This window comes from Bombina bombina, chromosome 4 (assembly GCF_027579735.1).
Source record: "Bombina bombina isolate aBomBom1 chromosome 4, aBomBom1.pri, whole genome shotgun sequence".
Taxonomy (NCBI): domain Eukaryota; kingdom Metazoa; phylum Chordata; class Amphibia; order Anura; family Bombinatoridae; genus Bombina; species Bombina bombina.
In genome coordinates, this window is record NC_069502.1 from 716,984,632 (window position 1) to 717,012,558 (window position 27,927).

The window sequence follows — 27,927 nt, forward strand, 5'->3', positions numbered from 1 at the left end:
CACTCCTGAGCTTTTTCAATAAAAGTTACCAAGAGAGAGAAGCAATGATAATAGATATAAATCGGAAAGTTGTTTATAATGACATGCTCTATCTGGATCATGAAAGTTTAATTTTGACTTTACTGTATCTTTAACATAAATTGATTTCATGATATTTTGTGCAGCAAACATACAAATAATAGCTAATTTTACTATAATATTGGCTTACATTTTAGCTGGGTGTCCAAATTAAACTTTCATGAATCAGATAGAGCATGCAATTTAAAGCAACTTTCTAATTTACTCCTATTATCAATTTTTCTTCGTTCTCTTGGCATTTTTATTTGAATGTAAGCTTAGGAGCCAAGTCATTTTTGGTTTAGCACCTGGGTAGCATTTGCTGGTTGGTGGCTACATTTAGACCCCAGTCAGAAAGTGCTACCCAGGTTCTGAACCAGAAATGAGCTGGCTCCTAAGCTTTCATTGCTGCTTTTTCAAATAAAGATACCAAGAGAACGAAGAGAAATTGATAATAGGAGTAAATTAGAAAGTTGCTAAAAATTGCATGCTCTATCTGAATCATGCAAGTTTAATTTTGACTAGTCTATCCCTTTAAATAGGTCCTGGGGAGAACACTGAGCTTTGAACATGTATTATAAAAGAATTTTATAAACTTTATTCTCTAGACCATTATACAATAAAATAAAATATAATCTAGAGAGTATGTTGCTATACGTAAACACGTATATTAAACATTTGTTTTTTTCCTTTTTAAAAAAAAAAATGTATCACACTTAAAGATAACAAAAAAAATAATTTAAACTATCTCAGTAACGTTACGGTATTCATATTATGGGAGACGCAGTATAGCACAGATTGCAATATAAATATTATCACTAGCCTTTGATTGGAAGTCATCTTTTATATAGCAAAGAAATAACAAAAAAATGTAAACCATCCCAGTGACGGTATTCAACAGTATAGCGCAGCTTGGCATATAAAAAATTTCAAAGAAGCAAGAATTCACTAAATCACCCAAGACCTGTATAATTAATTGATTCAAAATATACACTGACAAAATAGTTTGTTGTCTGCTTATGCTCTCTTTTTCTTCCTGTTAGTGAGAACTCAAGGTTGGCTGCAGAGGTATATAAAGATATGCCCGAGACCAGCTTTACACGTACTATATCCAATCCAGAGGTGGTTATGAAACGGCGACGGCAGCAGAAACTAGAGAAGAGAATGCAGGAATTTCGCAGTTCTGACGGACGACCAGATTCTGGTAATTACGTAGTCCTAACATATGTTTCACTGAAACAATATGTAAGGAAATGCAGTCACTAGAAAACTATTTGATGGCATGAAACATAATTAAAAAAAAAAAAAAAAATTGTTTTGTTAATTCTGTTACCAACTACAAGTCAGAAGTTTGCCAAGTCATTTTCACTAATAATAATTAGTTCTTCAATGTTGTGTTATGTAAATTTGCAAAAATGTTGTAATATTGACATGAAGATGTGATATAGAAAGATCAAATTTGCATAAGTAAGGTGAGTTGCCACATGCCAGATATGTTATTTGTGTTGCTGGAATGTTTGAGTTTACAGTCAGTATAGACTTAGCTGTGAGCATCTCCAAGTCATACACTTTATACACCACTTCCCTTGTTCTTATCATCAGAATGAGAAAATAACAGATTTCTCTCATCAGTCTTACTATCGGTGCTTGTGTTTCTCCAACATTGGTGTGTCCGGTCCACGGCTTCATCCTTACTTGTGGGATATTCTCTTCCCCAACAGGAAATGGCAAAGAGTCCCAGCAAAGCTGGCCATATAGTCCCTCCTAGGCTCCGCCCACCCCAGTCATTCTCTTTGCCGTTGCACAGGCAACATCTCCACGGAGATGGTTAAGAGTTTTTTGGTGATTTAATGTAGTTTTTATTCTTCTATCAAGTGTTTGTTATTTTAAAATAGTGCTGGTATGTACTATTTACTCTGAAACAGAAAAGGATGAAGATTTCTGTTTGTAAGAGGAAGATGATTTTAGCAGACAGTAACTAAAATCGATTGCTGTTTCCACACAGGACTGTTGAGATGAAGTAACTTCAGTTGGGGGAAACAGTTAGCAGACTTTTTCTGCTTAAAGGTATGACTAGCCATATTTCTAACAAGACTGAGTAATGCTGGAAGGCTGTCATTTCCCCTCATGGGGACCGGTAAGCCATTTTCTTAGTTAAACATATAAGAATAAAGGGCTTAAAAAAGGGCTAAAAAACTGGTAGACATTTTTATGGGCTAATTCGATTGCTTTATTGGGGCATATTATTCAGATTCTAGCTAACAATTGGCATTATAATCTTGGGGAACGTTTAAAAAACGGCAGGCACTGTGTTGGACACCTTTTTTAGTCAGGGGGCCTTCTAGTTATAGACTGAGCCTCATTTTCGCGCCATTACTGCGCAGTTGTTTTTGGAGAGCAGGGCATGCAGATGCATGTGTGAGGATCTAAGAATCATTAAAAAAGCTTCTAGAAGGCGTCATTTGGTATCGTATTCCCCTCTGGGCTTGGTTGGGTCTCAGCAAAGACTATAGCTGGGACTGTATAGGGGTTAAATTTAAAAACGGCTCCGGTTCCGTTATTTTAAGGGTTAAAGCTCTGAAATTTGGTGTGCAATACTTTTAATGCTTTCAGACACTGTGGTGAAATTTTGGTAATTTTTGAACAATTCCTTCATACTTTTTCACATATTCAGTAATAAAGTGTTTTCAGTTTGAAATTTAAAGAGACAGTAACGGTTTTATTTTAAAACGTTTTTTGTGCTTTGTTGACAAGTTTAAGCCTGTTTAACATGTCTGTACCTTCAGATAAGCTATGTTCTATATGTATGAAAGCCAATGTGTCTCCCCATTTAAATTTATGTGATAATTGTGCCATAGCGTCCAAACAAAGTAAGGACAGTAATGCCACAGATAATGATATTGCCCAAGATGATTCCTCAAATGAGAGAAGTAAACATGATACTACATCATCCCCTACTGTGTCTACACCAGTTTTGCCCACACAGGAGGCCCCTAGTACATCTAGTGCGCCAATACTTATTACCATGCAACAGTTAACGGCTGTAATGGATAACTCTATAGCAAATCTTTTATCCAAAATGCCTATTTATCAGAGAAAGCGCGATTGCTCTGTTTTAAACACTGAAGAGCAAGAGGGCGCTGATGATAATTGTTCTGACATACCCTCACACCAATCTCAAGGGGCCATGAGGGAGGTTTTGTCTGATGGAGAAATCTCAGATTCAGAAAAGATTTATCATCAAGCTGAACCTGATGTTGTGACTTTTAAATTTAAATTAGAACATCTCCGCGCACTGCTTAAGGAGGTGTTATCTACTCTGGATGATTGTGACAATTTGGTCATTCCAGAGAAATTATGTAAGATGGACAAGTTCCTAGAGGTTCCGGTGCCCCCCGACGCTTTTCCTATACCCAAGCGGGTGGCGGACATAGTAAATAAAGAGTGGGAAAAGCCCGGCATACCTTTTGTTCCCCCCCCTATATTTAAGAAATTATTTCCTATAGTCGACCCCAGAAAGGACTTATGGCAGACAGTCCCCAAGGTCGAGGGGGCGGTTTCTACTCTAAACAAACGCACTACTATTCCTATCGAAGATAGTTGTGCTTTTAAAGATCCTATGGATAAAAAATTAGAAGGTTTGCTTAAAAAGATTTTTGTACAGCAAGGTTACCTTCTACAACCAATTTCATGCATTGTTCCTGTCACTACGGCAGCGTGTTTCTGGTTCGAGGAACTAGAAAAGTCGCTCAGTAGAGAAACTCCATATGAGGAGGTTATGGACAGAGTTCACGCACTTAAATTGGCTAACTCTTTTGTTTTAGATGCCGCTTTGCAATTAGCTAGATTAGCGGCGAAAAATTCAGGGTTTGCTATCGTGGCGCGCAGAGCGCTTTGGCTAAAGTCTTGGTCAGCGGATGTGTCTTCCAAGACAAAATTGCTTAACATCCCTTTCAAAGGTAAAACATTATTTGGACCAGAGTTGAAAGAGATTATTTCAGACATCACTGGGGGAAAGGGCCACGCCCTCCCACAGGATAGGTCTTTTAAGGCTAAAAATAAGCCTAATTTTCGTCCCTTTCGCAGAAACGGACCAGCCTCTAATTCTGCATCCTCTAAGCAAGAGGGTAATGCCTCACAGCCCAAACCAGCCTGGAAACCAATGCAAGGCTGGAACAAGGGTAAGCAGGCCAAGAAGCCTACCACTGCTACCAAAACAGCATGAAGGGATAGCCCCCGATCCGGGACCGGATCTAGTGGGGGGCAGACTCTCTCTCTTTGCTCAGGCTTGGGCAAGAGATGTTCAGGATCCTTGGGCGCTAGAAATAGTTTCTCAAGGTTATCTCCTGGAATTCAAGGAACTACCCCCAAGGGGAAGGTTCCACAGGTCTCACTTATCCTCAAACCAAATAAAGAGACAGGCATTCTTACATTGTGTAGAAGACCTGTTAAAGATGGGAGTAATACACCCAGTTCCAATAGGAGAACAAGGAATGGGATTTTATTCCAATCTGTTCGTAGTTCCCAAAAAAGAGGGAACATTCAGACCAATTTTGGATTTGAAAAACCTAAACAAATTTCTCAGGGTACCATCGTTCAAAATGGAAACTATTCGAATGATCCTACCCACCATCCAGGAAAGTCAATTTATGACTACCGTGGATTTAAAGGATGCGTACCTACATATTCCTATCCACAAGGAACATCATCAGTTCCTAAGGTTCGCTTTTCTGGACAAGCATTACCAGTTTGTGGCACTTCCATTCGGATTAGCCACTGCTCCAAGGATTTTCACAAAGGTACTAGGGTCCCTTCTAGTGGTTCTAAGACCAAGGGGCATTGCAGTAGTACCTTACTTGGACGACATCCTAATACAAGCGTCGTCCTTGTCAAAAGCAAAGGCTCATACGGACATCGTCCTAGCCTTTCTCAGATCTCACGGATGGAAGGTGAACAAAGAAAAAAGTTCTCTGTCCCCGTCGACAAGAGTTCCCTTCTTGGGAACAATAATAGATTCCTTAGAAATGAGGATTTTTCTGACAGAGGTCAGAAAATCAAAACTTCTAAGCTCTTGTCAAGTACTTCATTCTGTTCCTCGTCCTTCCATAGCGCAGTGCATGGAAGTAATAGGATTGATGGTTGCAACAATGGACATAGTTCCTTTTGCACAAATTCATCTAAGACCATTACAACTGTGCATGCTCAAACAGTGGAATGGGGATTATACAGACTTGTCTCCGATGATTCAAGTAGATCAAAAGACCAGAGATTCACTCCGTTGGTGGCTGACCCTGGACAATCTGTCCCAGGGAATGAGCTTCCGCAGACCAGAGTGGGTCATTGTCACGACCGACGCCAGTCTAGTGGGCTGGGGCACGGTCTGGGAATCCCTGAAAGCTCAGGGTCTATGGTCTCGGGAAGAGTCTTTTCTCCCGATAAACATTCTGGAACTGAGAGCAATATTCAATGCTCTCAGAGCTTGGCCTCAACTAGCAAAGGCCAAATTCATAAGGTTCCAATCAGACAACATGACGACCGTTGCATATATCAATCATCAGGGGGGAACAAGGAGTTCCCTGGCGATGAAAGAAGTGACCAAAATAATTCAATGGGCGGAGGATCACTCCTGCCACTTGTCTGCGATCCACATCCCAGGAGTGGAAAATTGGGAAGCGGATTTTCTGAGTCGTCAGACATTCCATCCGGGGGAGTGGGAACTCCATCCGGAAATCTTTGCCCAAATAACTCAATTATGGGGCATTCCAGACATGGATCTGATGGCGTCTCGTCAGAACTTCAAGGTTCCTTGCTACGGGTCCAGATCCAGAGATCCCAAGGCGACCCTAGTGGATGCACTAATAGCACCTTGGACCTTCAACCTAGCTTATGTATTCCCACCGTTTCCTCTCATTCCCAGGCTGGTAGCCAGGATCAATCAGGAGAGGGCCTCGGTGATCTTGATAGCTCCTGCGTGGCCACGCAGGACCTAGTATGCAGACCTGGTGAATATGTCATCGGCTCCACCATGGAAGCTACCTTTGAGACAGGACCTTCTTGTTCAGGGTCCATTCGAACATCCGAATCTGGTTTCCCTCCAACTGACGGCTTGGAGATTGAACGCTTGATTTTATCAAAGCGTGGGTTTTCAGATTCTGTAATAGATACTCTGATTCAGGCTAGAAAGCCTGTAACTAGAAAAATTTACCATAAAATATGGAAAAAATATATCTGTTGGTGTGAATCCAAAGGATTTCCATGGAACAAGATAAAAATTCCTAAGATTCTATCCTTTCTACAAGAAGGTTTGGAGAAAGGATTATCTGCAAGTTCTCTAAAGGGACAGATCTCTGCTTTATCTGTTTTACTGCACAAAAGACTGGCAGCTGTGCCAGATGTTCAAGCATTTGTTCAGGCTCTGGTTAGGATCAAGCCTGTTTACAGACCTCTGACTCCTCCCTGGAGTCTAAATCTAGTTCTTTCAGTTCTTCAAGGGGTTCCGTTTGAACCTTTACATTCCATAGATATTAAGTTACTATCTTGGAAAGTTTTGTTTTTGGTTGCTATTTCTTCTGCTAGAAGAGTTTCAGAGTTATCTGCTCTGCAGTGTTCTCCGCCCTATCTGGTTTTCCATGCAGATAAGGTGGTTTTGCGTACTAAGCCTGGTTTTCTTCCTAAAGTTGTTTCTAACAAAAATATTAACCAGGAGATAGTTCTACCTTCTTTGTGTCCGAATACAGTTTCAAAGAAGGAACGTTTGTTACACAATTTGGACGTAGTCCGTGCTCTAAAATTCTATTTAGAGGCTACTAAAGATTTCAGACAAACATCTTCCTTGTTTGTTGTTTATTCTGGTAAAAGGAGAGGTCAAAAAGCGACTTCTACCTCTCTTTCCTTTTGGCTTAAGAGCATCATCCGATTGGCTTATGAGACTGCCGGACGGCAGCCTCCTGAAAGAATCACAGCTCACTCCACTAGGGCTGTGGCTTCCACATGGGCCTTCAAGAACGAGGCTTCTGTTGACCAGATATGTAAGGCAGCGACTTGGTCTTCACTGCACACTTTTGCCAAATTTTACAAATTTGATACTTTTGCTTCTTCGGAGGCTATTTTTGGGAGAAAGGTTTTGCAAGCCGTGGTGCCTTCCATTTAGGTGACCTGATTTGCTCCCTCCCTTCATCCGTGTCCTAAAGCTTTGGTATTGGTTCCCACAAGTAAGGATGACGCCGTGGACCGGACACACCAATGTTGGAGAAAACAGAATTTATGCTTACCTGATAAATTACTTTCTCCAACGGTGTGTCCGGTCCACGGCCCGCCCTGGTTTTTTAATCAGGTCTGATGAATTATTTTCTCTAACTACAGTCACCACGGTACCATATGGTTTCTCCTATATATATTTCCTCCTGTCCGTCGGTCGAATGACTGGGGTGGGCGGAGCCTAGGAGGGACTATATGGCCAGCTTTGCTGGGACTCTTTGCCATTTCCTGTTGGGGAAGAGAATATCCCACAAGTAAGGATGACGCCGTGGACCGGACACACCGTTGGAGAAAGTAATTTATCAGGTAAGCATAAATTCTGTTTTTGCATCGATGATGTCATTATATAGCTTGTGATGATGTCACACATAAAAAGGAAGTGCCCACAGGAAGAAACTCTTTTCCATTGCTCAAATTTCAGAGGGAGACTGTTGCCAAGCCAATAACTGCCCCTATATCAATTATAATTATTTTGCTCTTTTTGATACAGTTTTACATGCCCTTCTTAGTTGCGGGGAATTGCTGTAAAAATTACAATTACTTATGAACGATATTTAGGGGAGGGCTGTAATTGGGTCCCTGTATTTCAACTTTTTGAGACTGAGGGACAAAGGACAGATAATTTGAAAAAGAAGCTTCTCTTTTGCACCAGTTATCACTTTTATATAGACCCATATACACACAGAACAAAATAAGTGGAGTTGAGTAGCCCTTTTCCGGTCAACCATAATTTATTGTGGAAACTTATACTCCCCCCACTTTTTCTTTTAAGTGACAAGTATCGTTTTTTTCTTTCTTAAAATGAGTTGCCCTGTGCCCCTCCCGTAACTCTCAGGTTATTGTTATAAAATTACAATTGCAAATAAATGTGATGTAAAAGGATACTGTGTAGGTGATCCTCAATCCATCGCAATAAATGAGAGAAAAAGCACAAACAGTGTGATATTGTTACATTTCCTTTCTTAATATGGTAAGAGTCCACAGCTGCATTCCTTACTTGTGGGAAATACTGAACCTCTCCACCAGGCAAAGACACCCCAGCCAAAAACTTAAATACCTCCCTCACTTCCTCATAACCCCAGTCATTCTTTGCCTTTCGTCACAGGAGGTTGGCAGAGAAGTGTCAGAAGATTTCTGAGTAGTTTTTTTATGGAGGGTAGTACTCTTCGAGATGAGACTGGAGTTTTAAGTAGTCCTGTCAGCCTCTCAGTGAGAGCATGTATGACAGTTAGTCCGGAGATGCAGGGAGAGTCTTTCTGCAAAACCATCCCGACTCATATTAACAACTCCATAAGCAATCGTTGTTGATGAGTTTCGCTACCTGCTTTCTTCACTCTTGTCCATGTCAGAAGCAACGCTACTATCTGTCACACTTGAAGGGCCGTGTTACTGTTAGATGGCATAGATTCTGGTAAGATCGTTTCATATTTTATACATGTATGATAACGCAAGAAGACAGGGTCACAGTGTGGCTCCTTTTATCTGTGTAGAATCAAGGGTTAATATCTCCTGAGGGGGATTATTGAACAGTGGGGAATAATCTTACATGTTTGTTTGATTTTATGCTGCTTTTATGTGTGATATATTATGGGCTCATAGGCTGTTATGGAATATACAGGTTTGCCCTCTCAAATATGTTCCATATGCCTTGATAATGTGATAATATCAAACAAGTTTGATACCACTGAGCCGTCCACCTCTGAGGAGCTGTCGTCCAGTGAGGTGCGTACCCTACATTCTTATCCCTCTACACATGCAGTTTCCTGTAGCACTGCTGATCCTCCATCTGGAGGGGGCCTTTTTTCACCAGACGTTACTGCGCAGTTTATACGTCAGTGTCTGCGTCCTTAATGCTTTACCTCGCCCTGCTAAGCGCAAGCGAAAGGTTACATATTGCACTCCTACCTAGAGTACATCAGATACTTTATTGTATTTAACTGATAGGGTTATCTGAGGATCTAAAACTTCAGAGTATGAACATTCTTGGTCGTAGTCTGCTGCCTATAAACCTCTGGCTGCAGACTTTAGTTTTAGAAATTTGCGCTTTCTTCTAAGGAAAGTTTTTGGCAAATTCAGAGGTTCCAGAGGCCAAGTTGCCTGATGAACCTTTTTGATTCCTAAATTGGTTAGAGTTTGAGGACAGGGTGGTACCTTATCCTTCCCTGCTCCTGTTAGATGGCGAACATTATTGAGAATGAATGGGACAGGATTGGATTCCTTTTTCCCCTTTTCTCCCTTTATCAAATTGTTCCCGGTCCTGGACTCTCAATGGAGTTGTGAGGTTCCGTCCCTAAAATGGATGGCGCTATCTTCACCCTTGCTAAACTTACTACTATCCCGCTTGAGGATAGCTTTTTGTTTACAGAGCCCATGGATAAAAGATGGTTCAACATACAGGATATTTGTTTCAACCGGCGGCGGCTGTTGCTGGAACTACTACCTACTGGTGCAACTCCTTATGGGATTTGATTGAGGGGGAGGGTCCGCTCGCCATTATTCTGGAAAGAATTAAGGCCTTGATGGTTGCTAATTCTTTAATTGATGATGCTAATAAGCAGATTATTTGCCTGAAGGCTACGGCTTTAACTTTTTTTGTTCAGGCCCATCAGGCTCTGGCTGAAGTCATGGTCTGCGGATATGACTTCTAAGTCTAGACTTCTTTCTTTCCCCTTTAAGGGAATGATTTTTTTTGGTCCAGGCCTGGACTCAATTATCTCAAGGGTGCCCTCCTAGCGCAAGAGAATATGAACTAGTCTAGGGGACAATTTTTTGTTCCTTTCGTTCTGATAAAGCCCATGTCAACAGTCCTACGCTAGGCCAGAGCAAAACAGTCTAAGTCGGCATGAACGGGCGGTCCCCGGTCCTCTTCTGGATCATGTAGGGGGCAGCCTGTCGCTTTTTTCAGTTACTTGGTTAAGGGACGTGCAGGATCTATGGGTCCTGGAGGTCATAGCTCAGGGTTACAAGATAGGTTTCAAGTCTCAGAATCCAAGGGCAGATCCTCCTCTTTCCTGTTTTTCTGACCAGAAAGGAGGAAAGCCTTTCTGCGGTGCGTAAATGTTCCCCTTGTTCAAGACAGAGACAATAAGGTTTATTCTTCCCCTCGTTCGAGAAGGGCAGTTCATGACCACGATAGATCTGAAGGATGCTGCCTTCACGTACCAATCCTCAAGGACTACTTCCAGTTCCTAAGGTTTGCGTTCCTGGACCAGCACTTCCAGTTTATAGCACTTCCGTTTGGTCTAGCTACGGCTCCAAGAAATTTTTCGAAGAATGGACCATTCGGAATCTTCAAACCCATGGATGGAAGATAAATAGAGAGAGTTCTCTTGTATCAATTACCAGAGTAGAATTACAGGTACTATATAAGAATGAGAAATTCTAACGGACCAGAGACGTTGCAAGCTAGCTTCAACATGTCTTCCCTTCCAGACCTCCTTAAGGCCATCTGTGGCTCGGGGTATGGAGGTGATTGGTCTCATGGTGTCCAGCATGGACATCATTTCCTTTGCCAGGTTTCACCTCAGACTGTTGCAACTGTGCATGCTGAAGCAGTGGAACAGCGATCATTCGGATCTGTCTGAACAGATTTTTGTCCAGATCATTTGTCCCGAGGGACATCCGTCTTAAGACCATCCTGGGTGATTGTGACTACGGCTGCTAGTCTGTCAGGATGGGGAGCTGTTTGGGGTTCCAGGAAGGCACAGGGCCTTTGGACTCGGGAGGAAAGCTCCCTCCTTATCTTATTTTGGATCTTCGGGCAATATACAATGCTCTGAAGGCTTGGCCTCTGCTGGGTTTGTCCCAGCTTATCAAATTCCAATCAGACAATATATCCTCGGTGGCTTACTTCAACCATCAGGGGGAAACGAGAAGCTCCCTAGCTATGAGGGAAGTATCTCAGATTCTGGAGTGGGCTGAGACCCACAGTCGTTCGCTGTCAGCGATCCACATTCTGGGTGTGGACAACTGGAAAGAGGATTTCCTCAGCAGACAATCCTTTCATCCAGGGGAATGGTCTCTTCATCCCGGGTGTTGCAGAGACTTGCAAGAGGAGGATCTTATGAAGTCTGAATACCAAGCTACTCAGATATGGGTCGAGGTACAGGGATCCTCAGGTGGAGCTAACAGATGCATTAGCGGTGCTTTGGAGGTTCAATCTAATTTATCTTTCTGTCGGTGACCACTACTTCCTAGTGTAGTGGCTCGAATCAAGCAGACGTCAGTGATACGGATTGCTCTGTCTTGGCCGCAAAGGATATGATTCGCGGATCTAGTGGGGATGTTATCATCTTCTCCGTGGAAGTTACCTTGTCGCAGGGATCTGCTGACCAAGGTTTTTTTGTTAATCAATTTCTAGATTCTCTGAGGCTGACTGCGTGGAGATTGAACTCTTAGTTCTCGCCAAGAGAGGGTTTTCTGAGAGAGTTATTTTTACGCTCATTCGAGCTCATAAGCTGGTTGCTCGTTGCATCTATCATAGGGTATGGAGGACCTACTTATTCTGTTCTCCAGGATGAACTGAATAAGGGCTTTTCTGCAAGTCCCCTGAAGGGACAGATTTTGGCCCTGTCTGTGTTACTGCACAAGAGGTTTGCTGAGCTTCCAGATGTACAGTCATTTGTTAAGGTTCTGCTAGGATCAGACCTGTGTTTAGATCTAATGCTCCTCTTTGGAGTTTAAATCTTGTTCTTCAACTTTCGCAATGGGCTCTGTTGGTGGAGCCTATGCATAAAGTAGACAATAAATAGTCTTGGAAGGTTCCTTTTCTACTGGCTATTGCTTCTGCGCACAGAGTATCTGTGATTGCTGCCTTGCAATGCGTCCTTCCTTATCTGGCTTTCCATGCTGATAAGGCTGTTCTACAAACCAAGTTAGGTTTTCTTCCTAAAGTTGTGTCAATTCGCAACCTCAGTCGTAGAGATTGTAGTTCCTTTCTTATGTCCTAATCCTCCTTCGTCGAAGGAACGTTTATAACGTAATTCTGGAGGTGGTTTTTGCCTTGAAGTTCTATCTTCAGGCCACGATGGAATTTAGACAAACTTATTTAGCTGTTTGTTCTCCTTTCCAGGAAGCGTAGGGGTCAGAGGGCCTCTTCGACTTCTTTATCTTTTCGGCTGAGGAGTGTCATCCGTTTAGCATAGAGTCAGCGGGACCTAAGCCTCCTCTGAGGATTACGGGTCATTCTATGAGAGCAGTGGTTCCTCTTGGGCCTTCAAAAATGAGGCCTCTATCGATCAGATTTGTAAGGTGGCTACCTGATCCTCCTTACATACTTTTTCCAAAATTTACAAGTTTGATGTCTTTGCTTCTGCTGAAGCAGCCTTCGGGAGACAGGTTTTGCAGGCTGTGGTGCCCTCAGATAGGGTCCACCTCTCTTTTCCCTCCCGTTAGCATTCTGTGTACTCTAGAGCTTGGGTATATGTTTCCCACAGTAAGGAATGCAGCGGTGGACTCTTCCCATATTAAGAAGGAAAACATAAATTACGGTTTTCTTTTCTCTGAGACACCAGAGATTGCATGCACTGAGGAGCTGAGCCTGACAGTCTTGTTCTCAGAACTGCATTTTTACCTGAGCTGATGATAGCTCAGGTTTATGTGAGTAATCACGTGGCAATTATATATTAATAACATAAATTATTACTTACCAGATAATTTCCTTTTCTTCTGTATGGGAAGAGTCCACAGCTCCCGCCCGTGTTCTCTGATAGGCGGCCCTAAATTTAAATTTTATTCTTCTGGCACATATTTCTCCTACTGTTCCTTGTTCCCTCGGCTGAATGACTGGGGTTATGAGGAAGTGGGGGAGGTATTTAAGCCGTTGGCTTAAGTGTCTTTGCCTCCTCCTGGTGGCCAGGTTCAGTATTTCCCACAAGTAAGGAATGCAGCTGTGGACTCTTCCCATACAGAAGGAAAGGAAATTATCTGGTAAGTCATGATTTATGTTATTAATATACAAGTGCCACGTGATAACTCACATAAACCTGAGCTATCATCAGCTCAGGTAAAAATGCAGTTCTGAGAACAAGACTGGCAGGCTCAGCTCATCAGTGCGTGCAATCTTTGGTGTCTCAGGGAAAATAAAACCGTAAACTCTAATCTTTTCAACATTTGTGTTGGTGTTATGCAATATCACACTATTTTTATAACACTTTATGGGAGCTAATCATAAGCCCCCACTAAGATTGCAGACCTGATCTTAGGCTGTCAGGCAAAGCCTTACTGAAAGATTCGGGAACCGCTTTCAAAAAAGGATTATTTATTTAAAATCTTTTTAAAACATATATAAATTAAAAATGCAACCTGGATAGCGCAGTCATTCAGGGCTACAGTGTAAAACTGTTACAATTAACAATATCCACTTAGTCTATGAAGAGGATGGCAACAGATTAAAACAATGTATCCGTGTAATAGCCAAAGGCCTTACATGTACAAGACCGTCCTTCACTATGACAACACCAGTTGCGTAACTGATGATATCTCGGGTTTATGTGAGTAGTCACTTGGCACTTATATATTAATATTAAGTTTATGTAACTATATCACACTATTTGTGCTTTCTCTCTCTTTTATTTTAAGGGATTGAAGATGACCTACACAACAATATCCTTTTACATCACATTTATTTGCATTATTATCTTTTTAAGAAAGAGTAAGGTAGCACAATATGTGTTGTATTACCTTGGATAGTGTTCAGGAATTTAAGTATCCAGTGTGTCCAATATTTTCATACATAAAAAAATAAAATGAGCTAAAATATAAATATCTATATAATTTTGGATTCTGTGCTGCTATACCTAATTGGTGTATCTCTCACACCATTAATATATAAATATATATATGTATATTTGTGTGTGTATATATGTGTGTGTGTATATATATATATATATATATATATATATATATATATATATATATATATATATATATATATATATATATATATATATATATATATATATATATATATATATATATATATATAGAGAGAGAGAGAGAGATAGTGATATATAGATATATAGATATAGAGAGAGATAGTGATATATAGATATATATATATATATAGAGAGAGAGAGATAGTGATATATAGATATAGAGAGAGATAGTGATATATAGATATATATATATATATAGAGAGAGATAGTGATATATAGATATATATAGAGAGATAGAGATAGAGATATATATATATATATATATATAATAGTAGCAAAAACTTGCACTCACTGGACTTTTTTTTAAACACCAAAAATTATTTAATGTAACGTTTCTGAGACAAAGTATCCCCTTCCTCAGATAATTTTTGGTGTTTAAAAAAAAAGTCCAGTGAGTGCAAGTTTTTGCTACGATTATCTACTACCCACTAGCACCCTGGCTGATGAAATTTGAAGTGAGAGTGCTCATCCTGGAAATATATATATATAGATAGATAGATAGATAGATAGATAGAGATAGGTGTGTGTGTGTATGTATATATATATATATAGATATAGATATATAGATGTGTGTATGTATGTATATATAATAAAGCAGGAGACATTGTGTAACACCGTTTATTTAAAAATGTTTTTAACAGTGTCTCCAGAACACTTACATTTAAAACCCTCAATCATATATGAGGTAGGGTAATTGGCAAACGGGTAGCTCTGACGAAGAAGGAAGAAACAGACACTTCGAAACGCGTAAGTTTCAAGAAGTAAACGCAAATCCCGGGCTAAAATTGCACACCTTATCTTAGGAGCAGCTTATCCTGTATAGAAGCATCTTGCTTTTATGTTTGCCAATTACCTTACCTTCTATGATGTGCAAGATGTTGCAACGTTACAGAAAATGTATCTTATTATTTTTAGGCTATAGAATCCAACATTTATCAAAAATGATATATGTGGAACGAACTTTTATTATTTTAATATTTAGCAAATGAGTGTAAACAAAAAACTAAGAAACAGCTTTAGCAGAGGGGTAAGAAATGGCTTGGCAGTGAATGGGTTATACATTGAGGTCATTATTTAGATGGAACTTCTCGTGTGTTAAAGGCATTCTTCTACAAACTCTAGTAAATAATTGTATCAATTATTGTGAAATTATTTTATTTCAAACAAAGGTGGCAAAGAGCACCCATTAATGCATAAAGACATTTATTGCGGAGGTAGCTTTTTTTTATAAACCCGTCTTTCAATGGCCACAATATGTTTATTTCTAAGGTGGGACGCTCAGGATCTACGCTGATAGTTTGAAACCAAATATACCCTACAAGACTATCCTATTGTCTACTACTGACACAGCAGATTTTGCTGTTATAGAAGCTCTGGAAAAATATGGACTGGAGAAAGAGAATCCCAAGGAGTTCTGCGTTGCTAGGGTAAAAAAAATCCTGCTCATTTTTTATATTGTATTATAAGCTATGCACATATTAAAAATACTTTTATATTCCTTTAAGGTTTGGCTTTGAAAACTTACAATGTCTGTTATCTTTCACATTCTACATAACTCTTCTTAACAATCCAAAATAATGCTCTTAAAATAGTGACTGGTCTGCTACCTATAGAACTTATGTATTTCTTTCCATCAGTAATATTTTTTCCATGCTAATAGATTCTACTCAGCAATGCTTTTTTCATTCCAGTAGTTAAAGGGACAGTCAAGTCCAAAAAAAACTTTCATGTTTTAAATAGGGCATGCAATTTTAAACAACTTCCCAATTTACTTTTATCACCAATTCTGCTTTGTTCTCTTGGTATTCTTAGTTGAAAGCTAAAACTAGGAGGTTCATATGCTAATTTCTTAGACCTTGAAGACTGCCTCTAATCTGAATACATTTTGACCACTAGAGGGCATTAGTTCACATGTTTCATATAGATAACATTGAGCTCATGCACGTAAAGTGACCTAGGACTGAGCAGATTGGCTAAACTGTATGTCTGTCAAAAGAACTGAAACAAGGGGGCAGTTTGCAGAGGCTTAGATAAAAGATAATCACAGAGGTAAAACGTGTATTATTATAACTGTGTTGGTTATTCAAAATTGGGAATGGGTAATAAAGGGATTCTTTCTTTTTAAATTACAAAAATTCTGGTGTTGACTGTCCCTTTAAATATGCCTGATGGAAGCCATTGCACTGCACAAAGTTTCCTTTTCCTTTGAATTGTGAGTGGTGGGGTCCATTTTCTTGCTTTTTCTTTCTATGATACTTTATTAGTCTAATAATAATCAAAATTACAGTTATCATATAAAATGTTGCAAGACAGTGAACAATAATGTGATTGAATTGTGTGTGGTGATGTCCATTTTATTGCTCAGTTGTATATGACTGTTTCCTTTCTATCATAATTTGGGTAAAAAAACACTGAAATATAAGACTATGCCATTTTTAAGCAACACCTAGAGATCACTATTATATACCCTGGTGTAAAGAGTAGGACATTTAATTTAAATATTTTTCAAGAAAAGTGTTAATTCTATGCCATAATAGATTTTTTTTTTTACAGTCCAGTTTTCATGCACTGGATTCCCTTGTCCTGTGATAATAATTCTTCAGTTATCCGCATAAATTAGAAGATCTATTTAAAGGGACACTGAACCCACATTTTTTTCTTTCATGATTCAGACAGAGCATGCAATTTTAAGCAACTTTCTAATTTACTCCTATTATCAATATTTCTTCGTTCTCTTGCTATCTTTATTTGAAAAAGAAGGCATCTAAGATTTTTTTTTTGTTCAGCACTCTGGAAAGCACTTTTTTTATTGGTGGATGAAAATATTAACCAATCAGCAAGAACAACCCAGGTTGTTCACCAAAAATGGGCCGGCATCTAAACTTACATTCTTGCATTTCAAATAAAGATACCAAGAGAATGAAGAAAATTTTGATAATAGGAGTAAATTACAAAGTTGCTTAAAATGTCATGCTCTATCTGAATCATGAAAGAAAAAAAATTGGATTCAGTGTCCCTTTAAATAACAAAATAAATGGGGAATTTGTGCTTGTACTTAGTTTATCCATTTCTATTTCTGTTTGTAACTAGGCCAAATTTAAATAGTTTTTTTTTTTAAATGTGCAGAAATGAATTTAAAACAATTAAGTAAATTATTAATATATTTCATTAAGGACAATTAATTATAGGTAATAAAATAATAATAATGCTTTAGTTAGTATTCTGTTTGCAATTACTGGGATTTTCTGCACCATAAATATTATCTGAGGCAATCTGTCAGGCCTAGATTCTATGTTATAAAAAGTTTATATATAGACAACAGATAAAATGTAGAAGTGCTTGCTGTCTGTACATCAGGGACGGCACCATCACTGCAGAATGTTTTCTGCACTGCAGAATTATCTTAGACACCTAATGGGCTGCGGGGAGCCTACTAGCTAAAGAAGAACTCGTTTCATGACTAAAAATAAATAACAAGAAGAGAAACTAAAGATAGGTAGGCTACAGTTGATAAGAAAAAAAATCCACTTAGAGAAAGCGCTCTTTATAATAATCTATAGATAAGTTAGCACGACTCTCATGGGATTCCATTTTCAAGCTAAAACTAAAGAACACGAAAAATACACTCATTGATATCCATTCCTTTATAAGTCTGCAACTATGAAACCACAATGGGTTTGAATAAAACATGTGTTGTAAATACAATAGAGTGATAAATATTTAAAGAGGTTGGGTTCTTGACGGAACTGCAGTAACTGGCTAGCCTGTTGCTCAAATACTACGTCTTTTTAACTCTATAGTCTACTTTTAACAGAGTTTATAATGTTCAGTGACAAAATATATATATGTGTGTGCTTATATATATATATATAATGTGTGTGTGTGTGTGTGTGTATGTGAATATATATATATATATATATATATATATATATATATATATATATATATATATATGTATGCTTATATATGGATATAGAAAGAGAGAGAGACTGGTGTTTTATTTTATAAATAATTTAGCAAAGTCTAAACATTTTTAAAACAAATTAACATCTTGTGTGCTGCAATTGTTTTTCAATAGCTAAACTCCACCCCCACCATATGCCTTATTTGGAGAAGCCAATCCAGGCTTTAGTTTACAGACAACACGGCTAACCACTACCATAGCGTTAGTATGATGTACATTGTTTTGCATTTGTTATCTGGTAATTAGGGATATATATGTAGCATATATATATATATATATATATATATATATATATATATATATATATATATATATATATATATATATATATATATATGAGAAGTTTGTAATGAGTATTCCCTGAGAATTTGAAAATCCACAATTTGCAATCTGCTTTAATTATTTTTTTGTTATTTTTTTTGTTCACATTTTATGCAAAGATGTTTTACTATGCATAACTAAATGTTATATTACAATCTTGAGTTGTTTACTGTTGCAATTTGGCGCTGTACAAATAAATAATAATAATAATAATAGGAATCTGAACATTTTGCAGTTAAAAGAATGAATATCCATTTTGTAGACAGATTGATAACATATGAGGTGCAATGAGAGATTTCTGCAGTGACTGCTTAGTTTGTGTGCTCCTCCGGTGGAACAGAAAGCTGTGTTTTTCACAAGACAAATTGTTTAACGGATAAATGTAACACACACAGCATTTATTTAGCCTTTTGTAACATGAAGAAGGATATCTAGCTATGTGACCTATCTGCCAGGTGATTTTTCTTCCTGATTATAATACAAGGTTTCTATAGTTTCAGTATCAGAGGTTTAAAAGCACCCAGTCTAACAGATGAGCCTGTGCTATGTAGAAAGGCATTCTGCGTTATTCTCCACTCTTTTTTTTTTTCCTGTTGATAAAGTTCATGTGATGTGGAACCAAATGCAAGAATTCCAGAAGAGTTTGTTTCTGTTCAAGTGTGCATATACATACTGATTGATTTATGGATTCTCATGATATAGAAAAGGGAAAACAAGTTCATTGTTTTATATTGCTATAAAATGTTTAACACTGACATCTGTGGCATATTAGCAATCAGAATATTGGCTAGTTGTATAGCCCAGTGTTTCTCAACCGTGGTCCTGAAGTACCCCCTACAGGCCAGGTGTTCATTATACCTGAACTAGAGCACAGGTTAAATAATCAGCTGTTCAGTAACCATGGTTACTAACCTGCTCTCACCCATCTGCTGATTATTTCACCTGTGCTCTAGTTCAGCTAGAATGAAAACCAGGACTGTTGGGGCTACTTGAGGACCGCAGTTGAGAAACACTGGCATAGCCCATACGATTCCAATGTTATAGATTATATTTTCTTTTTTAATTTGTTAATGTATTCTGTGCTTTTACAGTATATTGTTCACAAACAAATACCATGTGTAATACAATGACATTTTGTCTCTGAATTACTATTTTGTTTTTGCACACTATTATGATTTTGTTTTATATAGTAATAAAAAAGTAAAAAAAAGGTAATTTTTATGCTTCCATATAGGTAACACTCCCCCCAGGAGCTCAGCATTCTGACAAAGGCATAAAGGAGACTATTCTGGATGATGATGATTGCCCTCTTCAGATATTTCGTGATTGGCCGACTGATAAAGGTGGGAACTCTGTTTGTCATTAATTGTTAAAGCGACAGTAAAGTTAACATTAAACTTGTGTGATTCAGAGATAGCATGCCATTTTAAGACACCTTTAAATTCACTTCTATTTTCAAATGTGTTTCGTTCTCTTAGTATCCCTTGTTGAAAAAGAATATGCACATATCCTACACTAGTGGGAACTAGTTGCTCTCTTGTGATTTGCTGACTGGGTGTGTCCAGCTAGCTGCCAGTAGTCCAATGTTGTTCCTTCAGCAAAGGATAACAAGAGACTTAAGCAAATTTGATAATAGAAGTAAATTGGAAAGTTGTTTAAAATTGAATGTTCTATCCAAATCATGAGACAAATTAGGGGTTTCCTGTCCTTAATTTCCCAAGAGATTAACAGAATCTTTTTTATTTTAAGGGCTTACTTACTGTGTGTCACTTTGAATAGAAATTTTATTGCTTTGTGTCACTTGGATTATAATATTTGGGCACATTCTTCTTTTTCATTTTACTCCTCCCCTTCCCAATAACATCTGTTTTGTTTCTACACGTTTTTGGAGTTAGGTAGCGTGAACGGTATCTGTGTGCACCACGGTACTACAGATGTTGCAAGATTCTAATGACCTCTTTTAATTTAGGGTTGTAGTGTGATATTTCCAACCCAAAAACTGTAAGGGCTGTCTGAAGCCAGTATGTAACATTTCACTCAAGCCTCGACATGTAGTATTCTACTGGAGTTTGTTTTTTATATATCAATTTTCTATATTATCGTGACATTTTTTCTTGTAGGAGCGGTCAAGGAGTGTGTTTAGATTTCCTTTTTTGCATTTTTTTTTTTTTAATGATAGTTATATCCTCCATTATGCTTGCTGGCCAGGTAGACGTAGCTTTATTATAATATAGATTAGATAAATATAAAGATGGTAATACTTGAGTGCTAGAACTGACATTGAAGTAGTAAAGGTGCCGAGCTTTTGTGACCTTGTAATGCTACAAGCCTGGTTGGAATAGTGCAGTTGCACTGGTTTGTAGGAGATGGATTTAAATGTTTGTTTCCCAGGGTTAGTCTCAGGAAACAGTGAATCGAAGTATTCCCGAGTTTGTGCGATTCTGTTATTGTGGAAGCTGTGTCCTTCTCATTTGTGAAACAGGAAGTTGTATTATAAAGCCTGTTCTCACCTTTTCAGGATAGCAAAGGAAAGGATACCCCCTTATTTGTCAAGTTCTTTGCCTAAAATACTTTGTACTTCTTGTTACCTTAGGGCTTTCAACTCTGGGTCAGTTGACACAACTTGCTTCTCATCTAAGTATTGAGCTCCCCAATAAAAATGTTAGATTATGTATAAAAGCATATGTGGCCTTTTATGAATGTAAGTGGCTGATTAAGGCAATACTTCATACCCAAGACTTTAAAATAGAAGTCAAGTGCCGTGGATAAGATTTCTCTTTCTGTTTGGGGCAGTAACATTTGGTATTCCTAGAGCTTCAAAGGTGTTTACCAAAGCCCTTACTGCAGCTAAAGCAAGATCTTAAAGTACCTGTATCTGAAATGTTCACTGCTAAAGTTATCAAAGAAATTGGGTACCTTTCACTGTTATTGATATAATTTAGAGCTATGATCGACTGATTTGTTTGACAAAAGCACTTTTGTCTCCTCAATAGTTGAAGCCTAAATTCATATTTAGAGGTTTTCTTATTGGACAGCTGATTTGCTTACTCTATTAAAGTGGTTATGGAACAGACTTTATTATGTGCCATCCTTCTATAAATGATTCCACTATGATCTTTGGTTAAAGAAGTAGCTTCTTTTTTTTTTCTAATTAAAATGAGCTTTCATTCTTTTTGGCACATTTAGAATAAACAGTAAAAGCGACATTAATGCATTTATTTTAGATTTATTGATACCATATACCAACAGTTAAGCTTGGGCATTTGAGGGATATCGCTACACAAAATAAATGTTTTAAATGCTATTAAAACTTCTCTTTTAAAAAACAAAACTTACATTGTTGTGCAATTCAGGGACTAAATGTCTTTTTAGTATCGTTTCTCTCTCCCCTTTTCTATGGCTAATTAGGGGCAGAGATAAATGAATGTCTTTGATCATTAAGCAATCACTGTTTAAAATGTTTAGGGTCAGAGTTCAGAGTCCTGCAGGATCCTCTCCAACCTATCAATTTTCAGAGTTAATTTGTAGGTTAAGCAGATACAATCATACAACCTACGCTACATAGTTGTTTTTTCTTTTAATTACACATAATTACACATAATTAAACATATTATGGCAAATTCAAATTTATGGTCCCTTTTAATTATACTGTGGCATAAAATGTCTGCCGCCTATGGAAATGCATATACAGGTAAATGTTCAAGAATAGAAAATGATATGTAGATTATCTATAAACACAAGTACATATCACTTTTTTATGTAAATGATTACGATTTTCAGAATAAACATTACAAGAATATACTGATGGTAACAATGAATAAATGGCTGTAAGTAGGTGCAATTAATTTCCAATAAACAGTCATGTTAAACAAAGCAGTAATTGGAGGTAGCAATAGGCTACAGGTTCCTCATCTCCCAAATAGTCTAAATCCACATATAATATAACATGTTTCTTGCAGTAGTCCATTGGAAGATGAAGGGATAAGGATCCCCTGCTAAGTACATATCTTTATTAGTTAGGAATGTGCATTCGGATCCTTCATGAAGATTCAAATATGGATATAGGAGGCCGCTCGTTGTGTTTGGATCCTGTCTTACCCAGATAGTGAAAGATCCGTACACTAAGATCTGGATTTGCATAAGCGACCTCCTACTTCTGCATTTGAAACCTCATGAAGGATCGTAGTGCACAGATCTACACTGTCAGAAAAAAATGTGCAAAAATTATACCTTTAGGGGTACAACAGCTTGTCACTGGGGTTGTACCCTCAAAGGAACACCTGCTGTAACCTTTAATATGGGAACATATTGGTACCCTTGCAGATTGTACCTTTCAAAGGCAAATATGTACCTTTAGGGACTAGATTGGGCCTCAATCCTATGGTACCATAATGTACCCTTAAAAATGGTGCAAATTTGTCCTTTTAAGAGTACTGCCCCAGCGACAGTCCTTTGTACCTCATGATGGCAAATTTGTACTCAACATAGTATGTTAAAATTGCTGTTCCATCAAACTTATTATATAGCAATAAATTATGCATTCATCTACTGTGTTCTTATTTAGACAGTGCACTTTTACAATAGCTAAACTACAGTTTCATAAGTGTAGCCAAATAGTTGGTCCTAAGACTGCTAGTAAAATTACTGAATTAACCAGATAGAACAGCCAGTTCCAAAAGGAGCTATTCATAATGCTTTATTTCACTCTGTACTAGACTCTAACAACACCCTATTTAACTTAGGGTGACACGCCACATAAAACATAAATTTATAGAATATAACTCTCACGAAAGGAAGGGGGATTCAGGGAAGGGATAAACGATAAAACTTGCAACCATACATTGAATTGTCACTCTATGCAAAATATATGCAAATTAGTCTATTTCCCCAGTACACATTTTGGTGATGAACCTTCTACCAATAGATTGAGCTGTGTTACACATGTCAAGAAACTTTCAACCAATAGATGGCGCTATGGCATGCTACACAATGTCCATGTATGTGACTGGGGGAGCGGGTTAGTTTTTGTTATAAACAGGTTTCTTAAACAGCTCTAGATTATTTAGAATTTAAAATGAAATTTTCTTTTTAATGACACGATGAGTCCACGGGATCATCTTAATTACTATTGGGATGTTCACCTCCTGGGTCAGCAGGAGGCGGCAAAGAGCACCACAGCAAAGGCTGGTTAAATATCACCACCCCTCACTCCAACCCCAGTCATTCTCTTTGCCTACGTTAGTGCTAGGAAGTGGTAAAGTTAGGTGTCAGAAAAGATTCTTCAATCAAGAGTTTTTTATTTTTATAGTAGTACTAGATTGTGCTGCTCGTCCTAGGGTGTAGCCGTAGTCCATATCAGTCTCTTCAGTAGAACAGTGGTGGCATTAGAGCAATGGGAACTGTGGACATAATTCTCACTGCGCCTCCCATATTGATGCTGCCCTAAACCCAGAAGACCTGAGGAATATTAATTTCAGGAATTTCTTTCTTTTCACAGGTCCATTTGAGGGAGAGGACCTCTCAAACCTGCTGAACTGCCTTGCTGTCAGGCAGACATATGAGGTAAGTGCTACATTTTTTTATTTCTGGGACTAGATAAGACACTCAGAAAAAAAGGGAGCACTTCACTTTAGACATTGCATAATATAGTGGCCACAAAAATATGCACTTTATTATGGGACAATGTAAAACTCTCAGAGACAGAGAGTGCTTGGCAGCATTTAGCAGGCACTAGGGCTGGGAGACAAGATTTATTTTGGCTCTGGTGGTTTTTCACTTGCGCGTTTTTTTTCACTAAAATACCGACCGGGACATTAAATGACTGTTTAGTACGCCCACAATGGGCGGATCTTTCTGAGTTGCACGCTCTTTCTTTGTGCCTCAGTGGTCGACACACAAACAGCTAAAAAATTTCCAGACTCTGCCTAGAAACGCATGTTATTCTTAAACATGCGTTTTCTAGCACTGGAAAGCAGCTGTATCGTTCCCCTGTCGAGTTCCGGATTAATTTACTATAAAGAAAAGGAGGTTCTCCGTCTTGCAGTAAGGTAGGCACCTCAGCAAGGCTGCTGAGGTGTAGGGGTGCCATTTTAATTGTTTTAAATTCGAATAGATTTACGTTTTTTTTCATGCAAAGTAAAAAAAGTTGCACTTTTAAATTAAAGGGCAGTAATGTTTTTTTGCACTAAAGTTTTTTTTACTACAAAATTAAAGTCTTTATTCATAATTGTAATATTGTGATTCAGAATGGACCAAGGGGCCTTGCAAAATGTCTCTTGTTCATTGTGTTTTTGTTCCTCAAGTATTGAGAGGACTTTAAATTATAGGGATAGACTTTTTTCTGAGCCAACTTATTCTAAAGCGGATGTTGTCCAGGAGCCTTAATGACAAGGTTAATATATGCCCGCATCTTTCTCCTAATGTGTCCCAAATTTTACTGCCCTCGCATGCAGTGCCCTGCGCTTCCTCTCTAGCTCCTATGGGAGTCACTTTAAAGGACATCGCTTCTCTTGAGTCTTCTGCAGTTTCAGAAGCGTTGTCTGCTTTCCCTATGTTACAGGGTAAGCGTAAGAGAAAAATCAGTCATACAACAAGCAAGGTTTCGGACGCAATTGTTGCTATTTCAGATGTCCCCCTCAGAAACTTGAGGAGGATAATGCAATAGCATCTGAAGGTGAAATTTCAGATTCTGACAGTGTAATGTCTCTTGCTGATACCAAAGTTGTATCCTTCAGGTTTAAGCTAGAACACCTCCGTCTGTTATTTAAGGAGGTTTTAGCTTCATTGGATGACATCGACTCCATGGTCGTTGTTACTCCCAAGAAATCCAGTAAGCTGAACAAATATTTTGAGGTACCTTCCTCAGACGTTTTTCCGGTACCAGACCGAGCTTCTGAGATAATTGCTAAGGAGTGGGAGAGACCAGTTATACTTTTTTCTCCATCTCCTATATTTAAAAATAGGTTTCCCATAACCTATTCGGTTAAGGAGGCTTGGCAAACAGTCCCCAAGGTGGAAGGAGCTGTTTCCACCTTAGCTAAGAGAACTACTATTCCCATAGAGGATAGTTGCACTTTCAAAGATCCTATGGACAACAAATTAGAGGGGTTACTCAAAAAGATGTATGTACACCAGGGCTTACAATGGCAGCCAGCTGTGTGCATTGCTACCGTCACTAGTGCAACGGCATATTGGTTTGATGCGTTGTCTGATGCTATCAGGATGGAAACTCCCCTGGATGAAATCCAGGATAGGCTTAAAGCTCTAAAATTGGCTAATTCCTTTATTACGGGTGCTTCCCTTCAAGTTATCAAACTGGGAGCAAAGATTTCGGGTTTTTCTGTTTTAGCTCGCAGCGCCTTATAGTTAAAACCTTGGTCTGCAGATGTATCCTCTAAGTCTAAGCTGTTAGCGATTCCTTACAAGGGGAAGACCTTGTTTGGACCTGGCTTGATGGAAAATATCTCTGATATTACGGGAGGTAAGGGTCACCTTCTCCCTCAGGACAAGAGAAACAAACAAAAGGGACGGCAGAGTAATTTTCGTTCCTTTTTGAAATTTCAAGGGAAATGCTTCCTCTTCCGCCTCCAAGCAGGAACAGTCTAAACCTTCATGGAGACCCAATCATTCTTGGAATAAGGGAAAACAATCCAAGAAGCCTGCTATTGAATCAAAGTCAGCATGAAGGGTTTGTCCCCGATCTGGAACCGGATCTTGTAGGGGGCAGACTTTCCTTCTTTGCTCAGGCTTGGGTTCGAGATGTTCAGGATCCATGGGCAGTAGAAATAGTGTCCCAGGGATACAAACTAGAGTTCAAAAGTTTTCCTCCCAGAGGCAGGTTTCTGCTTTCAAGATTATCTGTAGACCAGACAGAAAGAGAGGTGTTCTTACACTGTTTAAGAGACCTTTCCGACCTGGGAGTGATAGTCCCTGTTCCAATACAGGAAAAGGGTCTGGGATTTTATTCCAATCTGTTTGTGGTACCCAAAAAAGAGGGAACCTTCAGCCAATTTTTCTCAAGAGTCTAAACAAATTTCTCAGAGTACCGTCCTTCAAGATGGAAACGATTCGTTCCATTCTCCCTTTGATCCAATAGGGTCAAATTATGACAACTGTGGATTTAAAGGACGTGTACCTGCATGCTCCCATTCACAGGGATCATCACAAGTTCCTAAGGTTTGCCTTTCTAGACAAACACTTCCAATTCACGGCTCTTCCTTTCGGTCTGGCCACAGCTCCCAGAATTTTCTCAAAGGTTCTGGGATCGCTATTGGCGGTGCTTCGGCTACGGGGCATTGCAGTGGCGCCCTATCTGAAGGACATCCTAGTCTAGGTGCCATCCTTACAACAAGCAAGATCCCACACGGAAATGTTATTATCCTTCCTGCATCTCACGGATGGAAGGTAAATTTGGAAAAGAGTTCCTTAGTCCCAAAGACAAGGTAACTTTCTTGGAACCATAATAGATTCCCTAACAATTTAGATTTTTCTGACAGAAGTCAGGAAATAAAAGATTTTCGATACTTGTCTTGCCCTTCAGTCCACTCCTCGGCCATCAGTGACTCAGTGCATGGAGGTAATCGGGCTGATGGTAGCGACAATGGACATCATCCCGTTTGCTCGGTTCCATCTCAGACCTCTGCAGTTAAACATGCTCAGGCAATGGAATGGAGATTATGCTGATTTGTCTCCTCGAATACTACTGGAGCAGGAGACAAGGGATTCTCTTCAATGGTGGTTGTCTCTGGATCATCTCTCCCAGGGAACCTGCTTTCGCAGACCATCTTGGGTTATTGTGACAACAGATGCCAGCCTTCTAGGATGGAGAGCAGTCTGGGGCTCCCTAAAGGATGAGGGAGTTTGGATTCAGAGTCTGTTCTACCTATAAACATTCTGGAACCGAGAGCGATCTTCAATGCTCTTCTGGCCTGGCCCCAGTTAGCCTAAGTCCAGTTTATCAGGTTCCAGTCGGACAACATAACTTCAGTGGCTTACATCAATCATCAGAAAGGAACGAGGAGTTCCTTAGTGATGACAGAGGTAACCAAAATAATTCAGTGGGCGGAAACCCACTCTTGCTGTCTGTCGGTGATCCACATCCCAGGGGTGGACAACTGGGAGGCGGACTTCCTGAGCAGGCAGACCTTTCATCCGAGGGAGTGGGGAACTCCATACGGAAGTGTTTTCCAGACTGATTCTCAAATGGGGTTAGCCGGAATTTAATCTCATGGCATCTCGGCAGAATGCCAAGCTTCCGAGGTACGGGTCGAGATCCAGGGACCCTCAGGCGGTACTGATAGATGCCCTGGCGGTACCTTGGACCTTCAGTCTAGCATACCTATTTCTTCAGTTTGTTCTTCTTCCTCAGGTTATTGCTCGAATCAAGCATGAGAG

At 39.0% G+C, this 27,927-nt stretch overlaps 1 protein-coding gene across 1 annotated transcript in view; it reads left to right on the forward strand.

Moving 5' to 3' along the window:
- AFDN (afadin, adherens junction formation factor) overlaps window positions 1-27,927 on the forward strand; it is a 502,926-nt gene that overhangs the window by 172,161 nt on the left and 302,838 nt on the right. The window contains exons 5-7 of the mRNA XM_053710918.1: window positions 1,101-1,261; window positions 15,519-15,676; window positions 19,769-19,877. Coding sequence (XP_053566893.1) covers window positions 1,101-1,261; window positions 15,519-15,676; window positions 19,769-19,877 — 428 coding nt within the window. The remainder of the gene's footprint in view (window positions 1-1,100; window positions 1,262-15,518; window positions 15,677-19,768; window positions 19,878-27,927) is intronic.